We start from the raw sequence: 17732 nt of genomic DNA on the forward strand, positions 1-17732 counted from the left end.
CAAAAAGTGAGAAGCTAAGACTAAGCTAAACTTTGTTCCAGGATCCAAGTTTTTCTAAAGGCCAAATGACAATGAACATATTTAATGTTACTGAACATTTTTACCTGGCAGTAAAACAATTAGCAAACAGCAGAGGGCAGCATTTCTATTCACTATTAAAATTCAGCTTTAAAAATCTAAAAAATCTGAAATCTATGTACGAGGACTTTCTTTTAAAAGGTCTCACAACACCTCTTTCAAAGCTGCTGGCTAACATACAATTTTAATACAACCTAGCACAACTAAAAGTGCCCTGACATAGAAATATGGGCATTTAAATAAAAGACTGTTGTTTCACCCAAAGAAGCTAAATTTTCTATTCGTAATTCCTAAACAAAGATATGCCAACAATTCAACATTTCTCTGGTGATTTATCTCCTACCACTCTATCAGTTATCTAGTTAAAACAAATAGCTGCTGAATAGACATTGGAATCACAAATAAGTATCTATTTCCACATATGAACAATTCCTTTTCCTCTATCTATATATAAGATGGCTGGCTACACACTAATCACCAAAAGAAGTACCAGTTATTACAATCATGAACTTTTGGTAACCCCAAAATTTAGCAAGCTGTCTCCAAAGACCAAGCATTAACATAACTCTAATATTCAAGCAGCAAAAGAAGAGGGAGATAAAGGAGAAACAGGCATGAGTAGAAATGTCTTCAAATCTCACCCTTTTTCATTTTCCTTTTACTCCTATTTCCAGAATGCTGTAATGATAGAGCTGTATCTAACCATCTACTACGTAATAAGAAGGACCAGAACACTACCCATAAAAAGGCAAGGAACAGAAATTATAAAAAAGGGAAAACCAACAGTATCAAAGACAAAGAGAATGATTCAGAAAAGACCGTTCTGTCCAACCAGGTTATTATATATTTTATTACTATTTAATAAAACTTATTAAAAAGGTCTAACAAAAAAAAATTAAAAAAAATAAAAAAGGTCTAACAATTAGTAAAGTCTTACTATGTGGTAGTCGTCATTTCACACATTTGACAAGTATTAGCTCAACTAATCTTTAACAGTCCTATAAAGTAGGTACCATTATTTTCCCCATTTTAGAGATGAGGATATTGAAACACAGAAGGATTAAGTGACTTGTCCAGGAAACAAGTGTTAGGCCTAGAACCTCAAAGGTCTCCAGAGCCTGAGCTCTTAAATATCATCCTTTACTCTCTGCTCAGAGAGTAAGTGACACAATTTCAGTTGAGTGACTGGTACAGAATGCAGACCCCAAGAAATTCTGAGAGTGACAAAATAAGAAAAACATAAGTCTTAGTTATCCTCATTCATTTGAAAGTCCAATTGTAAAAGGGTACTACTTGAAAGCAATTTCTATTATTCCAATTCAGAAGGTCTCAAATAAGGTGAATCCCAGGTGAACACTGACTGGATACTAAAAATTAAAGAAAAGGTGAAATAGTTCAAAGAAATTCAATCATTTGATTGAATTTGATCAATATGAATATGATCAATCATAAGATTGGAAGCTGTAATGAGGCTTTCTAGATGTTAAATGGGGAAACAATTAGTGAAAATACATTTAATGTAAAATAGGGATTTTAACTGGGAAAAGTATGAAGGTGATAAAGTAGAAATTGTGGCAGTATTTATGAAAACACTGAAAATGCCCACCTTTTAAACTAGAAATTCCTCACATAAGAATCATGGTTATGTTTAGAGATTAAGCATCAAGTACACCATTTTAAGCAGAAAAAAATAGAAATAATTCAAATGTTTACTGATTAAATAATTTATAAGACATCCAAATAACGGAGTCATTTTAAATGCTATCAGGTGATCATTCAATAATGTGTAAGGATTTTCAAAATATTTTAAATACAAATGATACCCTTATTCTGCTACGTGCCTCATACTTCTCCAATTCCTCAGCCATAGAAAAGACAGCACTCTTTCCTTTAGCCTGTTAGAATTCTCAATACAGACAGATTCCTGGGCATCCAACACCAACCAGAGTTGGCACTAGAAATAAATCTATTTCATTCAGTCAGAAAGCAGGTAACTTTAGTCAACTGGTAAAGTCATGGAGCAAAGGGCTAAGAAAATTTATGAAACAGGTAAAATGTGCATTTGATTAAACAAAACCAACTGTTTAGAATTCTAAGAGATGAATTTGAAATTCTACTCCCCAGGCTCAGTAATCAAGACTACTGCCTAGTCTCTTACTAGGAATTTATAAATAGTTGGGAAGGTATGTCAGAGATAAACTTGACCAGCTTTCCTGCCTCCCTCTTCCGGTCTAGAAACATTTCTTAAGGTGCAATACTTATTTAGAGCAAGGTAAGTTTCTTTTCTTAGCAAGGTAAGTTGATTCTAAGATTTATTCAGAAAAACAAACAGGAAAGAATCCTCCTTACCTCCTTTTTAAGATAAGCTACAAAAACAGAGATCAATGAGAGGAATATATTAGATGTTAAGGTAAACTAAAAAGCTTCAATAAGTAAAACATTGTCAAGTTGGTTCATGAATGGACAGACCAATGAAACAGAACTGTCCACAAATAGACAAATTTATTTGCCAAAAAATGGCATCTCAATTCAGTGGGGGTAAATATGGATTTTTTTAATAAACAACACTGGAACAAATGGGTAACCAATGGAAAAATGGTTCCAACATTGTACATCAGGATAATCTTCAAATGGTGCAAAACTTTTTAAGTGAAATTCTACAGAAGGGGGGGGGAGGTAAGGAGGAGGGAGGGAAAGGAAAGGGAGGGGAGACAACCCTGCAACTCATATCACAGACCGCCCACAGATTAAGACTAATCTCTTTATTATGTAAAGAGCTCCTAAAAATTAAGAGAAAGACCAACAGCCCAACAGAAAAACTATAAAATATAATAAATCTTGCTTGAATATATGAGAAATGCAAATTAAAACCACACTTATATACCATCTCTCACCCAACAAATGGGCAAAAATGCAAAAATTTGAAAATACATTCCATCAACAAAGTTGCAAGGATACAATCACTCTGATTCATTGCTGGTGGGAATGCAAAATGGCACAATTTCAATGGAGCAGAGTCTGGCAATAGTTACTAAAATTACAAATGCATTTACTCTCTAAAGCAGCAATCCTGTGTCATACAGATGTACCTGCACAAACATGACATACATACAAAGGTGTTTACTGAAGCACAGTTTATAACAGTAAAATAAAGAACTTCAGTGCCCAGCAAAAATACATTTATATCTTGTGAATATTTGGAATTTCTCATGATATACAGTATTAGGTGTGGATCTGTCTTTTATCTTTCTCCAATCAGAACCAGTTGTTATACGACATTTAATTAAAAGTTCAGGGGCGCCTGGGTGGCACAGTCGGTTAAGCGTCCGACTTCAGCCAGGTCACAATCTTGCGCTCCGTGAGTTCGAGCCCCGCGTCGGGCTCTGGGCTGATGGCTCAGAGCCTGGAGCCTGTTTCCGATTCTGTGTCTCCCTCTCTCTCTGCCCCTCCCCCGTTCATGCTCTGTCTCTCTCTGTCCCCCCAAAAATAAATAAATAAACGTTGAAAAAAAAAATTTAAAAGTTCACATTCAGTTAAAGAAACCATGATATATCCGCACAATAAAATAATGTAGTTCTGTAAAAATGAATGAGGAGAAGTTTTGTGTACTAAAATGGAGAACTTCAGGGTATTATAAGTAAAACCAGCAAGGGGTATAAGATTGTAAAAACCTGAAAATCACACAACCTGTTGCGTAAGGGAGAAATAAAAACATTCAAGATAAATGGAAACAAATAAAAAGTTTCTTATAGGGACTAGGGGAGAAAGGACAGAAGTGAGACATAGCGAAATAAACTCTTTAGTGATAGTTTTGATTCCCGAGTTTATTTTGACAAATATGTGAGTTTATTACCCACTCAAGAAAAATGTTTAAAAAATTCAGGGGGAGTAAATAAGTGAAGGGTTGGCCATTATATGAGAAAAGTTGTTACAGATCAATAATCTAAGTCTGTTTAAATCATTTAAAATTAAAATTAAGTTCCTCTGTCAAATTGGCCACATTTCATGTGCTAGTGGATTGGACAATATACAACATTTCTATCATTGCATAAAGTTCTATTGGACAGTGCTAAAGTTGTTAGTTAACATTTTCAGCCTAAAGACAGAAGTTAAGTCCTATAAAATGGAAAAGGATCTGTCTCTCCCAAATTAGAAAATGCAGTTTACATATAAAATCAGTCAAATATTTATAAGTGACTAGTAGTCAAGTAAGTATCAAGACATAATGATACATTATATCCCCATGATAAACTAAGAAAAAGAAGGTGGAAAACACTGGGAAGATAGGCCACTTTCTGGATGCTTTTGAATCCATTATAAATATAGAAAGATAAATTTTAGTAACAATTTTCCAGGTTGTCAACATATAACCATATTCAAAATAGGACTTAAAATCTATTATAAAGTAAAAAAATATATATGTACTTTTTAAATCCACAAGTTTGGAACATCTGTGCCAAAGCTTCATTCATTCAACAATTATTTAGTGAGTATCCACTGTCAGCAGATATTCAGACAATTGGTTGGGCATCCAAGATACCCTGCAGGAAAAAAATCTTAACTTGTAAAGATTATCATCCAGTGAGAGAAACATACATTAATAACCACACAAATATATGATACTGCATGTGTTACAAAGACTTACAGAAGTAGAGGAAACTTATTTAATCTTGGGCATTAAGGAAGGCTTTCTTGAGGAAGTCGTGTGTTAAGGTGGAATCTGAAGGGACGGTAAGATTTGGTGGTAAGAACTTGCAAACAGAGGACATTATTATGCATTAAGATCTCAAAGGAGGAAATGCCTCAAAAGAATTGAAAAAAAAAAACCTTGTAACAAAAATAATGAAAACGTGATTTGTAGTTCCTAAAACATATGTATTGGCAATCCTTAATTGAAGAAATCTCTAAAACTGCATAAATTGACTCAAATATCGCCTTAATAGCAATTAATATGGACATCAAGTTTTGCATAAGTGAAATAATAAAACAACAACTAGTACTGAGTATAAGAGAATCTCCTGAAATATGAAAGTTCCTTGTCTCCTTTCTAAGGCTAATCAAGAACATACAGGATATTTTTTTTTTCTTTTCAGGCCTTTCTCCTGCCACCTAAACTTCTGCTAAATGGTCCTAAAGGAATAGAGATAGAGAAAATCCCTTTATATTTCATAAAGAAGCAGTATAACAAAAGATGGGAAAGACATGACTCCACTGCAAGAAATTCTGGTACTAAAGTTATGCAACTCCCTTCTCTCCAAAGTGAATAGACAGCTGGGAAACCTCTAAACTAAAGAATATGAATGCCTTTAGCTGTAGTTTATACATAGTGCTTTACTGCTAACAAAAGAAAACATACCATATATAACAATACTAACAAATCACTCTTTGTTGGACCTTGTATGTTCCAAATTAATTTTCCTTTAGGTGATAAGAAGTCTGATAAAACCACACTAGTCTGTTGGCTCCCTGACAATATTAACTCCACCCCAAATGACATAGATTTACAAAGCTAGAACACAAGAATTTACAAACACAAAAATAGTATCTCTTACAAAGACATTACATACATAGATTTTTATGTAATTTATTCAGCTTGGATATAATATTTTGTGCTTTTCACATGTAACAATAATCATAAATACTGCTATGATGGAAATGCTCACTAGAATCTTGTCCCCTGCAAAATATCTAAATTCAGAACAATATTTTTAAAAATTCAAAGAGGAAGTACATTTTTTTCACTTAGAGGCAAAACAAACATTTGTGTTTAAAATGTATTAATCAGAAAAAGAATGTAGAGCTATTTATGATCATCTTAAATTAGTAAACGACATTAATACTACTGTATACAGAGGCCAAGATTTGGCAGTTCAGTAGCAGTGATGATTTAGTCATCACATCTCACAACCTAGTCATTTGCAAACGTTTTAAAATAAGAGTTTTCATTGTGAAGAACATATAGTTACGGGGGGAAAAAAACCCAGAAAGCTAATCATCATTGCTTTAGCACAACCCACATGCCTGTTCTTAAGGGTATCCATGGTAGCAATGATGCAACAAGCCTACCTAGCTCACCGTGCCTACACAAGTGGGAGAGAGGAGAGGCGGATGATGAAAAAAAATCTCACTTGGAAAGGTGTTTTAGTATTAACATGATAGAATTACATCAACGATATGTCAGACTTTATAACCACATATAAAACCGTATAAAGATCAGAAAAAAGATCCAAGAGAGAAAACACTGTAGCAATTTAGTTGAAAATTAAGAATTTTCCTCTTCCTGCTATAGTCACTAGTTAAATGTTCAAAGGGTTTTATTTCTAATAACAGAAGAAATTATTTTAATTTACCTCTTTCAAAAGTAACTACAAATAATATTTTAGGCTTCCTAATTTCCAACCTACATCTTTTTCTATTTTTGCTTTAACAGTTACATAATGAAAATTTATAAAAACTTTATGATATTGATTCTACACAACTTTTTTTTGACAATAGCAGCTCTCTTTTGCTTAAAAAGGGTCAAATGCAAAAACTTTTTATTAAGAAGGATAGGACTGAAAGAAGAGAGAGATCATTTCAAATAACCTGGCTAAAATAACAGAAATAAAAACCAAATGAATGAGGTGATAAAGGTAAATCACAAGGAGAACGAACCACAGACAACCATGAAAAGAACTCATGGAGGGAAAAAAACCCAAAGCCTGTTTTTCAGGCTTACTGCTCTCTACATATTCTTCAAGAATATTTAATAAGACATTTTACTTATGGGTACACAGAAGACATCCCCTTATGAAGAGGACAGGACCAGATAATGGACATGTTTATATCTGATTAAAGCTCCTACTGTTCGAACTTTAACTCTGTGAGCAACAAGCAAACAAAACTAATTTTCATAAATTTCTCACTTATCCTTTTGTGAGAAATAGTTCACTATACAGGAATAGCATACTTTAAGAATCTACAAATTCACTTACTCTTATTATTGAACATAATTTTAAAATTCAATAATTTTGTCTAACAATCACTGTCAAGTGCACAGAAATAACAAAGTAAATTATTCCATAAAAACCAATGTATAAATTGAAAATGTAAGCATCCGGCATCTTACACAATCACACAATGTCCACAAATTGGTGCTCAGAAATAAACCAAACTTAGAGATTAAATAGAGTATGCTGTACTTTGAGGACAATGAGCAAAACAGACTTTAAAACACATACTTCCTTAAGGAGGACTTGTACAAGTTTAATCACTTTAAATCCAAATCAGCATCTTTCCAAAGGCAACACAATTAAAACTGGACTATTTTCTAATTCTTGGAAAAAATATTTGCAATTGATGGAAGAGTCCAGAAAATGTTCTCAAAATGAGTTATACTTTAAACCAGTATGACATGTTAGGGCAGAAAATAAAGTAGAGGGGGAGAACTTTCAGAATATATTTACAAGATTTAAATATAATCAAGGCCTTTTAAATCTGTGCTGCTAGGGAAAAAAGCTTCCTAGAGATCTCAGAGAAAAAAAATATCCATTCAATATACTATTTTTAGGTATCTAAAACACATTTCAGAATATTACCTTTCTAAAAGGATATAACTTAAGCATCACATGGTTTCAAATATCTATTTTCAAATATAGAACAATGTTACACTTTGTTTTCAAAATACATTATGAACAAAAAGGTCTCTCACATTCTGTCACTAACAACGAAATGGAGAAAGCATACTATATCTTACCTTTGTGGTTACAATGCACAGGCAATCCATTACTTTACCATTACAATATTTTATACATAAAGCAGTTTATTGCAAACTATTTTAAATTCCTCTATGAATAAAAAAATTAAAAATAAAATTAAAAATAAAGTTGTGAGATAAAACCATAGATAAAAAGTTATAACTGTAACAAGATCTCTCCAGGATCCATTCTTAGAGGTATCAATTTTTCTATATCTGAAATACAAGAAACCAGAATGTGTCACGTGTCCTACAATCTTCTTTATGTAATCTGAATCTGAAGAACTTGAAATTATCCCACAAAACACCGTGGAAGATGTCAGAGTTTATTCCACAAGAGTTAACTGCTGCTTCAGATGCTATTTCATTAATCCCTCTTTCCAAGATATGAGGTTGACAAGGAGTCATCTGATGAAATGTTCCACAAAGAGGTTTCCCCGATATAAATTTAAATCTGCTTCTTGCTTGCTACAGTTTGGATATTCAAAAAAACAACTACCAAAAAAAAAAAAAAATCACTAAAAAAAAATGCAAGCAAACATTTCTTCCACTAAACCATTTCAGCAACTGCAGCTTGCAAAGTAATGACTTTCTCAGGCAGTAATGAATGGAATATTCCATGTGGTTTATTTGAGAAGGGGAGAAGGAAGAACAAAATGGTCTATCTAAAATATTATTTCTAAAACTTACCTCTTCTCACTTTACTAAAAAAAAAAAAAAAATTTACCAATGAAGCCAGATTTTAACTTTAGTGCCCTACTAATAAATTCACTTCACTAATCCCTTACAAAAATAAAAATTAAAAAATTACCACCACAAAAAGATAATTATAACTATGTAGCATTTCAAACTCCTCAAGAAGACTTAGTTTTAAATTTAGAAGTAGCCTAACTTTGTGAATTCATGCCTTGTCCTCAAGATCACTGAAAACAGAGCTTGACAGGCTGACAGGGGACAAGACAGAGGGATGCAACCTGCTTTCAGTCTCATAAGCTTGCTGCCTCCCTTTAAAAATGTACAGTAAAGGGGCACCTGAGTGGCTCAGTTGGTTGAGCGTCTGACTTCAGCTCAGGTCATAATCTCACGGTCTGTGAGTTCAAGCCCACATCAGGCTCTGTACTGACAGCTCAGAGCCTGGAGCCTGCTTCAGATTCTGTGTCTCCCTCTCTCTCTCTCTGCCCCTTCCCGGTTCATGCTCTGTCTCAAAAAAAAAAAAAAAAAAAAAAAAAAAAAAAAAAAAAATTAAAAATTTTAAAATAAATAAATAAATAAATAAATAAAATAAAAATGTACAGCAAAGAAGAGAACTACCTGGAATTTCTGTCCACAAGGTTTCCTCATGGTCTACAGGTATTATGAATAACCTCAAATTCAAATTACTAAACTGTTCCCATTTGCCTCTTATACCCCAACTCCTATTCCTAATGTTTCAAGTATTGTGGGCTGCATCAAGCAAATTTCACTATGAGGGTTAAGAGAAAGAGTTAATACATGTATATCACTTACATCTATCACCTAATAAGCATCATTATTATTACTGATTGGCTATCAGCTGATAGCCTTTTGTTTCAAGTCTAACAGGATATACCTGAGACAGATCTAGTGAAAGTTGACCTTAAACAGTCGAACAGGACTATTCCAAGGATTAAATTAAATAATACGTGCACAGCACTAAAAAATACTGCCAACTTTGTTAAGTGCTCAATAAATGTCACTTATAGCTATAAATCTATATGCATATATACATGTAGCTGTAAGGCCTGGGGTGGGTAGAAGTAAATTTCATTATGGGCCACCATATCCTCTCCCCTGTGCAGAATAAATAGTCTAGAAATTACATGTTTGGTTTGAGACTGAGAGTAGCCCCTTCTTCCAATCCTACCACCCCAACAATCTTTGCTCTCAATATGAAAGAGTAAAGCCCACTCAAGGCTAATGACTCCTCAAGTAAAGTTTATCATTTTTAGGAAAAATACTGCAAACAATGTAGATAATATCTAAGTACTGACTAGGAACTGCATTCTATGAAAGAAAATAAAGAGGTGTGTGAAACTCTTGAGCTGGTTTCTCTCTCAGTGTTCTGAAATTTACTTGAAATTTTTATTATATCTAAAATAGTCTAGCCCGGAGAGAACACACTCCTAAGTTTGGCAGACGTCATTCATAACCGTGGAGGTTGAAATCACTATACTAAGAGTCATAAACAGGATATGTGAGTTTAAATAGTCATTTTCTTTTTGAAGGGAGTGGGGGGGGCGGGTCTCAATTTCCCCTTTTATAAAACAAAAAATTTCAGTGGTTTCTAAATCCTTCTACTTATAAAATTCCTATGCTTCAATTTCTGAATTCATTGGATTCTAAGCTCCACTGAGGCACGACTCAAGAACTTCTCATGTATTTACCACTTTATCCCTAGCACCTGGTGACCAGAATGTAAAAGGGGCTCAATACATATTTGCTGAATTAATGAACAGCCTTTCTGATATCTAAATTATAGATTACAAAATTAAAGAGTTCTGAAATGACCCTGAAAATACCCCATTTTCCCAGTAAAAACTATTTAAAACAGTTTTGCCAGATCAAATATAAGCTTATAAGAATACAATTTTTTTTTAATGTTTATTTATTTTGATACAGAGAGAGACAGAGCATGAATGGGGAGGGCCAGAGAGAGAGGGAGACACAGAATCTGAAGCAAGCTTTAGGCTCTGAGCTGTCAGCACAGAGCCCAACACAGGGCTCGAACTCACAGACCATGATTATCATGACCTGAGCCGAAGTCAGACACTTAACTGACTGAGCCACCCAGGCGCCCCAAGAATATAAATTTTTTTAATATTTTGTTTATTATTAAGAGACAGAGAGAGACAGAGCACGAGCCGGGGAGGAGCAGAGAGAGAGAGAGAGGGAGACACAGAATCTGAAGCAGGCTCCACACTCTGAGCTATGAGCACAGAACCTAATATGGGGCTTAAACTCACGAACCGTGAGATCATGACCTAAGCCAAAGTCGGGCACTTAACTGACTGAGCCACCCAGGTGCCCCTAAGCTTATAAGAATATAAATAACCAAATATCCATTTTAAATTGACTCAATTAATACATACATTTAACAACACATATTATTAAAATAATATGTTGAAAATATTTTATTCCACTCACACACTAAGAAAACAATTACAGTCAAAGTCTTCATATTCACCTTAAATGTTAGGGTCATCATTATAATACTTGTTGAATCACCTAATTATTGACCTCAAATATCAATTTCACTTCTAAGTTGTTTAGATGCTGCACTTTTTTGGTTGGTTGTTTTATTTTAGAGAGAGAGAGAGAGAGAGAGAGAGAGAGAGAGAGAGAGAGAGAAGAGGGGAGAGGGGCAGAGGGAGAGAGAGAGTCTTAAGCAGGCTCCACGCTTAGTGTGGAGCCCAATGCAGGGCTCAATCCCCTGACCCTGGAATCATGACCAGAGCTGAAATCAAGACTCAGACTCTTGGGGTGCCTGGGTGGCTCCGCTGGTTAAGCCTACCCAGTTTTGGCTCAGGTCATGATCTCACAGTTAGTGAGTTCAAGCCCCACACTGGTTTCTGTGCTGAGGGTGTGGAGCCTGCTTGGGATTTTCTCTCTCTGTCTCTCTCTCTCTCTGTCTCTCTCCTTCTCTCTGCCCCTCCTGCGTGCTCTCTTGCTCTCAAAATAAATAAATAAACAAACTTAAAAAAAAAAAAAAGAGTCAGATGCTCAATTGACTGAGCTACCCAGGTGCCCCTAGATGCTGCATTTTTTTAGTTCATGTATTAAATGTCACCTGATATTTTATCTCAAATCACTATTAGTACTAATTCACATAATAGACAATTTCTTCCATTTGTTCTGTAAGTACCCATTATAATCTTTATTATATAACCACTTACTAATACTCATCAGTGTACCTTTTATTTTTTCATGTCATTCTTTAGAAAGAGAGCATGAGCAGGGGAGAGGCACAGGGAAAGAAAAAAAGAGAAAAAGAGGGAGAGGGAGAGGGAGAGGGAGAGGGAGAGGGAGAGGGAGAGGGAGAGGGAGAGGGAGAGGGAGAGGGAGAGGGAGAATGAATCTCAAGCAGTCTCCACACTCAGCATGGAACCTGATGTGGGGCTTGATCCCACGATCCTGGGATCATGACCTGAGCCTAAATCAAGAGTTGGATGCCTAACCAACTGAGCCACCCAGGTGCCCCAAGTATACTTTCTAATCTTTCAAAAAGAACTTGTATATAATATCCAATACTTGACAATTTTTAAGGTCATATTCAACCATGATTATTTAATCTGTGTTTAATTCTACACTCGCTGCATCTTCTATAAACACCCAAACTTGCACTAAGGGCATTTCAAGCCAATGTGTTCTTAAACAGTCATTTGTGTGACAAATAATTTAGAAATTACCCTGTAATAGGAGTAACTTTAGAAGGTCTCAAATATAAGCCTTTTGGGATGGCCACACCTCAATATTCAGGCACACAAGATAATTAATAGTATTTTAGAATACCAACAGCTTTCTATATATATGCAATGGTTTCCAACCAGGACAGAACTCTCCTGCCTTAAAACTAGAGAACTAGACAAACAAGAAAAAAATGATTTTTAGATATTGAACAAAGACTGAGCAAAAACAGTGATCCTTGTGAGAAGAAAAACAAATGAAGTGAGTCCCATAAATGACCTAGCTACTGCCTGGAAAAGGTTTCCAGGCTGCAGCAGAGGGAGTTGGATAAATAAAGAAAGCCCAACAATCTAAGGTAAGGAGAAAGATGAGAACTCAGGAAATCCAGGGTGTCTAAAATTCACAGGTAAGAGTACCAGGGAGAAGAGAGCTCCATAGAGAGAGCTTCACAGATCTGGATAATCCTCCTCTTCAGATTATTTCTGATCAGTCATACATACAAGGAAACGTGGGGAAAGAACCTTGGAAAGAAGCAAGTAGAACAATTCCCAGAACTCTCACAGGGCCAAGAACAATGGAAAAACTCCTAATATATAGGGCTGGGTCAAGTAGTCAGAAAAGTATTGGCACACCTCATTTTATTGCACTTTGTTTTATTGTGCTCCACAGAGACTGTGTGTGTGTTTTGTTTTTCCAAACTGAAGGTTTGTGGCAACTCTGCATCAAGTAAGTCTATTGGTGCCATTTTCCCACTAGCATTTGCTCACTTCATATCTCTGTGTCACATTTTGGTAATTCTAGCAATATTTTAAACTTTATTATTATATTTGTTACGGTGAACTGTGATCAGTGATCTTTGGTGCTACTACTGTAATTGTTTAGGGGCACCACAATCTGTACCCATATAAGACAGCAAAGTGAGTCAATGTTGTGTGTGTTCTGACTGTTCCACTGACCAGCTGTTCCCCTCCTCCACCTCTCTCCCTCCTCTTGGGCCTCCCTATTCCCTGAGACACAACAATACTGAAATTAAGCTCATTGATAACCCAATAATGACCTCTAAGTGTTCAAGTGAAAGGAAGAATCACACATCTCTCCTTTAAATGAAAGCTAGAAATGACTAAGCTTAGTGAGGAAGGCATATTGAAAGCGAGACAGGCTGAAAGCTAGACCTCCTGTGCCAAACAGCCAAGTTGTGAATGCAAAGGAAAAGTTCTTGAAGGAAATGAAAAATGCTACTCTAATGAATGCATGAATGAGAAGAGAGCAAAACAGCCTTATTGCTGATATGGAGAAAGTTTTAGTGGTCTGGACAGAAAAGCAAATTAGATACAACATTCCCTTAATCCAAAACCTAATCCAGAGTAAAGCCCTAACTCTCTTCAATTCTGTGAAGGCTGAGAGAGGTGAGTAAGCTGCAGAAGAGAAGTTTAAAGCTCGCAGAGGTTGGTTCATGAGGTTTAAGGAAAAAAACTGTCTGCATAATGTAAGTGCAAGGTGAAGCAGCAAGTATGGATATGCAGCAAGTATGCTGCAGAAGCTGCGGCAAGTTATCCAGATCTAGGTAACATAATTCATGAAGGTGGCTATACAAAACAACAGATGTTCAATGTAAATGACACAGCCTTCTATCACAAGAAGATGCCATCTAAGACTTTTCATAGCTAGAGAGGAGAAGTCAATGCCTGGATTCAAAGCTTCAAAGGACAGGGTGATTCTCTTGTTCAGGGCTAACGCATCTGATAACTTGAAGTTGAAGCTAATGTTCATTTGCCATAATTCTGAAAGGCCCTGAAAATCTAGGACCTTTCAGAATTATGCTAAATCTACTCTGTGCTCTGTAAGTGAAATAATAAAACCTGGATGACAGCATATCTTTTAACATCATGGTTTACTGCATATTTTAAGACCACTGTTGAGACCTACTGCTCAGAAAAAAGACTCCTTACTGCTCACTGACAAAGCACCTGGTCACCCAACAGCTCTCTCTGATGGAAATGTACAATGATACTAATGGTGTTTTCACACCTGCTAACACAACATCCATTCTGTAGTCTATGAATCAAATAGTAATTTCGGTTTTCATGTCTTATTAAGAAATGTATTTTGTAAGGCTATGGCTGCCATTGATAGTGCTCCTCTGATGGATCTGAGCAAAGTAAACTGAAAACTTTCTGGAAAGGATTCACCATTTTAGATGCCATTAAGAACATTTGTGGCAGGAGAAAAACATTCTTCATGGGAAGAGTTCAAAATATGAACATTAAGAGGAGTTTAGAGGAAGTTTATTCCAACCTTCATGGATGATTTTGAGGGTTCAAGACTTCAGTAAAGAAAGTAATGCGATGGAAACAGCAAAAGAACTAGAATTACAACTGAAGCCCGAAGATAGGACTGAATTGTTACAATTCAGTAACAAAATTCATGACAAAATTTTAATGGATGAAAAGTTGCAGTCCAAAATGTAACACACACAGAAAGGACTTGAAAAAAAAAGAAAAAAAAAAAAAGGTTCTTTATCCTTTGCTACATTGATAAATTACTAATGAGTATGTAACATTTTAATATAAAAATTCTTTATTTTTAAAACCTACCATTTACTAAGCACTTAACATGTGTATCAGACTCTGATCTAAGTTTTATGTACATTATCCCATTTCATACTTACAAGTACCATATGAGGTTAAGTAATTTGCTCTCCATTATACAATGCAGTGTAACATCTCAACATACAGAATCAGAAAGTGAAATTACAGAATATATATATATATTTTTTTCTCATTTTCAATATATATGTATGAGCTAAGTAATAGATTAACATATAGGATTAGCTGAACAAATATATATCAAATGGTTAAAAGAGATTATCTCAGAGAAAGAATGTTAAAAAAAAGACTGAATTTAAATAATGTGCATTTTTCTGTATATGTATGTTTTAAGATATGCCTGAATTATTTTGGTAATCAGAGATTTTTCTTTAAGGTAAATAACTGAAAATGAAAGAGAGCAGTTACTGTGGAAAAAGGAGTGTCAGAAGTCAGGTTACACTGGATTAAGAATGAGAAGTGAAGGGGGCACCTGGGTGGCTCAATCAGTTAAGCGTCTGACTTAGCCCGTGTCAAGCTCTGTGATGACAGCTCAGAGCCTGAAGCCTACATCGGATTCTGTGTCTCCCTCTCTCTGCCCCTCCCCTACTTTCTCTCCCTGTCTCTCCCTCTCTCTTTCTCTCTCTCTCTCTTTCTCTCTCTCTCTCTCTCTCTCTCTCTCTCTCACACACACACACACACACACACACACACACAAATAAACATTTTTAAAAAAGAATGAGAAGTGAAGAAAGAAAAAAGGTAAACTACTTTTTCAAGAAGCTTAGCTATGAAGAGAAGGTATGCTATCAGATCCTACGAAGAATCACTTTTTTCTGTTTTTCTTTTAGTGGAATCTTTTATCCTATTCATAGGATAAAGAAAGGTACCAAGGTTCAAGGAAGAGAAAGAGGTTATAGATATCAAATGAGGAGAAAGAGAATGAGATTCCAAAGAAAAAAGATCAAGAGCACAACAGAAGCTGTCATTAAAGGATCAAGGGCATAATAGAAACTGTTAGTATTAATTCTCTGAGGTGACTTTCACATAATTGAAAACATACTTTTATAAAGTTAGGAATTTTTACAAGCATGTATCACTCTGACAATCCAAAGGGGGTGGGGGGACTAAGAGCACATGAAGGGATATCATTGTTCTAATACTGAAGATAGTAATGGATGCCAACACAGATACAGAACAATCAAAGTTACCTAAATCAGCTACTGAAAACATTATAGAATCAAAACTCGTAAATCTAAGACATACTGGGAGGCCTTCCTGCAGCATATAAATCCATAACCACTGTGGCATACCTAAGCTTTAACAAGTTTTCTTCCAGATTAACATCTTGGCATAATATGGCAGCCGTTTCACTTCTTACATGGTGTTTCTTTACATTTCACTTCCATTACAAAGTTACTCATTTGGGAGTACGTCCTTCAGTTTTAGTACTAACAACTATCGTTTAAATGCTGGAATAGGACCGCCCTAAGCTATAAACATAAAAATGTAAAAGATTATGTAATAGTGAATGTAAAATAACAGCAGAGCGGTCATCAAAATCACCTGCAGACATCTCATGTATAATTCACTCAGTATACCTATGAATTTTGGACTTGATGACATTTTTTAATTACAGGGGTTTTGCATAGGGGTTGTGCATTATTTCAAAAGTTGTATATTTGTTATTTTTATAACATACCCCTTAAAAATTGGAATGAGACAACACTGTAAATTTGGTGATGGGAAGAGTGAATTAGAGTTCAGACTAGCATCTCTGTGATGTATTGTCTCTGAGATAGAGCTGTCTGCTAGAAAAACAGAGCATCAAGAAAAAGGATAAGAACCTTGAGTTCAATGATAAAGGAAATAGGAAAAGACACTGACCATCAATACATCTGATTATTACTTCACAAGCAGGGATTCAAAATTTTAATAGTTCATAAAATTATAAAATTTTGTCAGCTGTCTTCCAAAGTCCATAGTATGAATTGAAGCAGAGGTCTGCTTCAGGGATACAGAATTATAGGCTAGGTGGCACCAAAGATCAAAAATGTACTGAGTTTGGGGGTGCCTGGGTGGCTCAGTCAGTTAATCCGGCTGACTTCGGCTCATGTCATGACCTCAGGGTTTGTGTTCAGCGCAGGGCCTGCTTTAGATCTTCTGTCCTGCCCCCCCACCCCATTCACACACACTAAGATAAAAATAAATATTAAATTTAGGGGCACCTGGGTGGCTCAGCAGGTTAAGCATAGGACTACTGGTTTCAGCTTAGGTCATAATCTCACAGTTCCTGAGATCTAGCTCCACATCATGCTCTGTGCTGACAGCATGAAGCCTGCTTGGGATTCCCTCTCCCCCCCTCTCTCTCTGGCCCTTCCTCGCTCATGCATTCTCTCTCTAAAAATAAATAAACATTTTTTTTTAATGTACTGAATTTGAATATGGACTGGCAGCATTATAGAGATAATGGCATTATAACAATTTTAAATTTCTTCACTCTGATAACTGTATACTAGGTGTTTTTAGATATAGTCATATAAAATAAAGAAAATAAGTTATTTTAAGAAAAATATCCTTGTTCATAGGCAATACATGAAGTATTTAAGGATAAATGATTCATGACGCCTGCAATTTGCTCTCAAATGGGTCAGCAAAAATAAAAGTTTATGTATATGCGTGTGTGTGTGTACATACACAAGGCAAGCAAAGTGACAAATCACAGTTTACAGTTCATGCAATTTTTCTGTTGACAATTTTTTTTCAAAATACCAAATTTTTTAAACAACCAGAGATTTAAACAGAGCCCAAATAACAGTAAAATATAAGCCCATAAGAAAGGTACAAAGTGCTACAGGCATTCAGAAGAGATGAGTTTCAGCTAAAAGATGGGTTGAACACTTCACATGGAA

General features: G+C 35.4%; 1 protein-coding gene across 26 annotated transcripts in view; it reads right to left on the minus strand.

Annotated features, from left to right (window-relative positions):
* Positions 1-17732, minus strand: part of DLG1 (discs large MAGUK scaffold protein 1) — a 273518-nt gene that overhangs the window by 223749 nt on the left and 32037 nt on the right. Inside the window, exon 1 of one of the 26 annotated variants that reach the window (XM_011285887.4) lies at positions 7814-8396. The exons of the other annotated variants lie outside the window; for them this stretch is intronic. Coding sequence (XP_011284189.2) covers positions 7814-7843 — 30 coding nt within the window. The 5' untranslated portion in view covers positions 7844-8396. Of the gene's footprint in view, positions 1-7813; positions 8397-17732 lie in introns of those variants that run through there. 26 annotated transcript variants of the gene reach the window in all.

Source organism: Felis catus, chromosome C2, assembly GCF_018350175.1.
Source record: "Felis catus isolate Fca126 chromosome C2, F.catus_Fca126_mat1.0, whole genome shotgun sequence".
In the NCBI taxonomy this organism is placed as follows: domain Eukaryota; kingdom Metazoa; phylum Chordata; class Mammalia; order Carnivora; family Felidae; genus Felis; species Felis catus.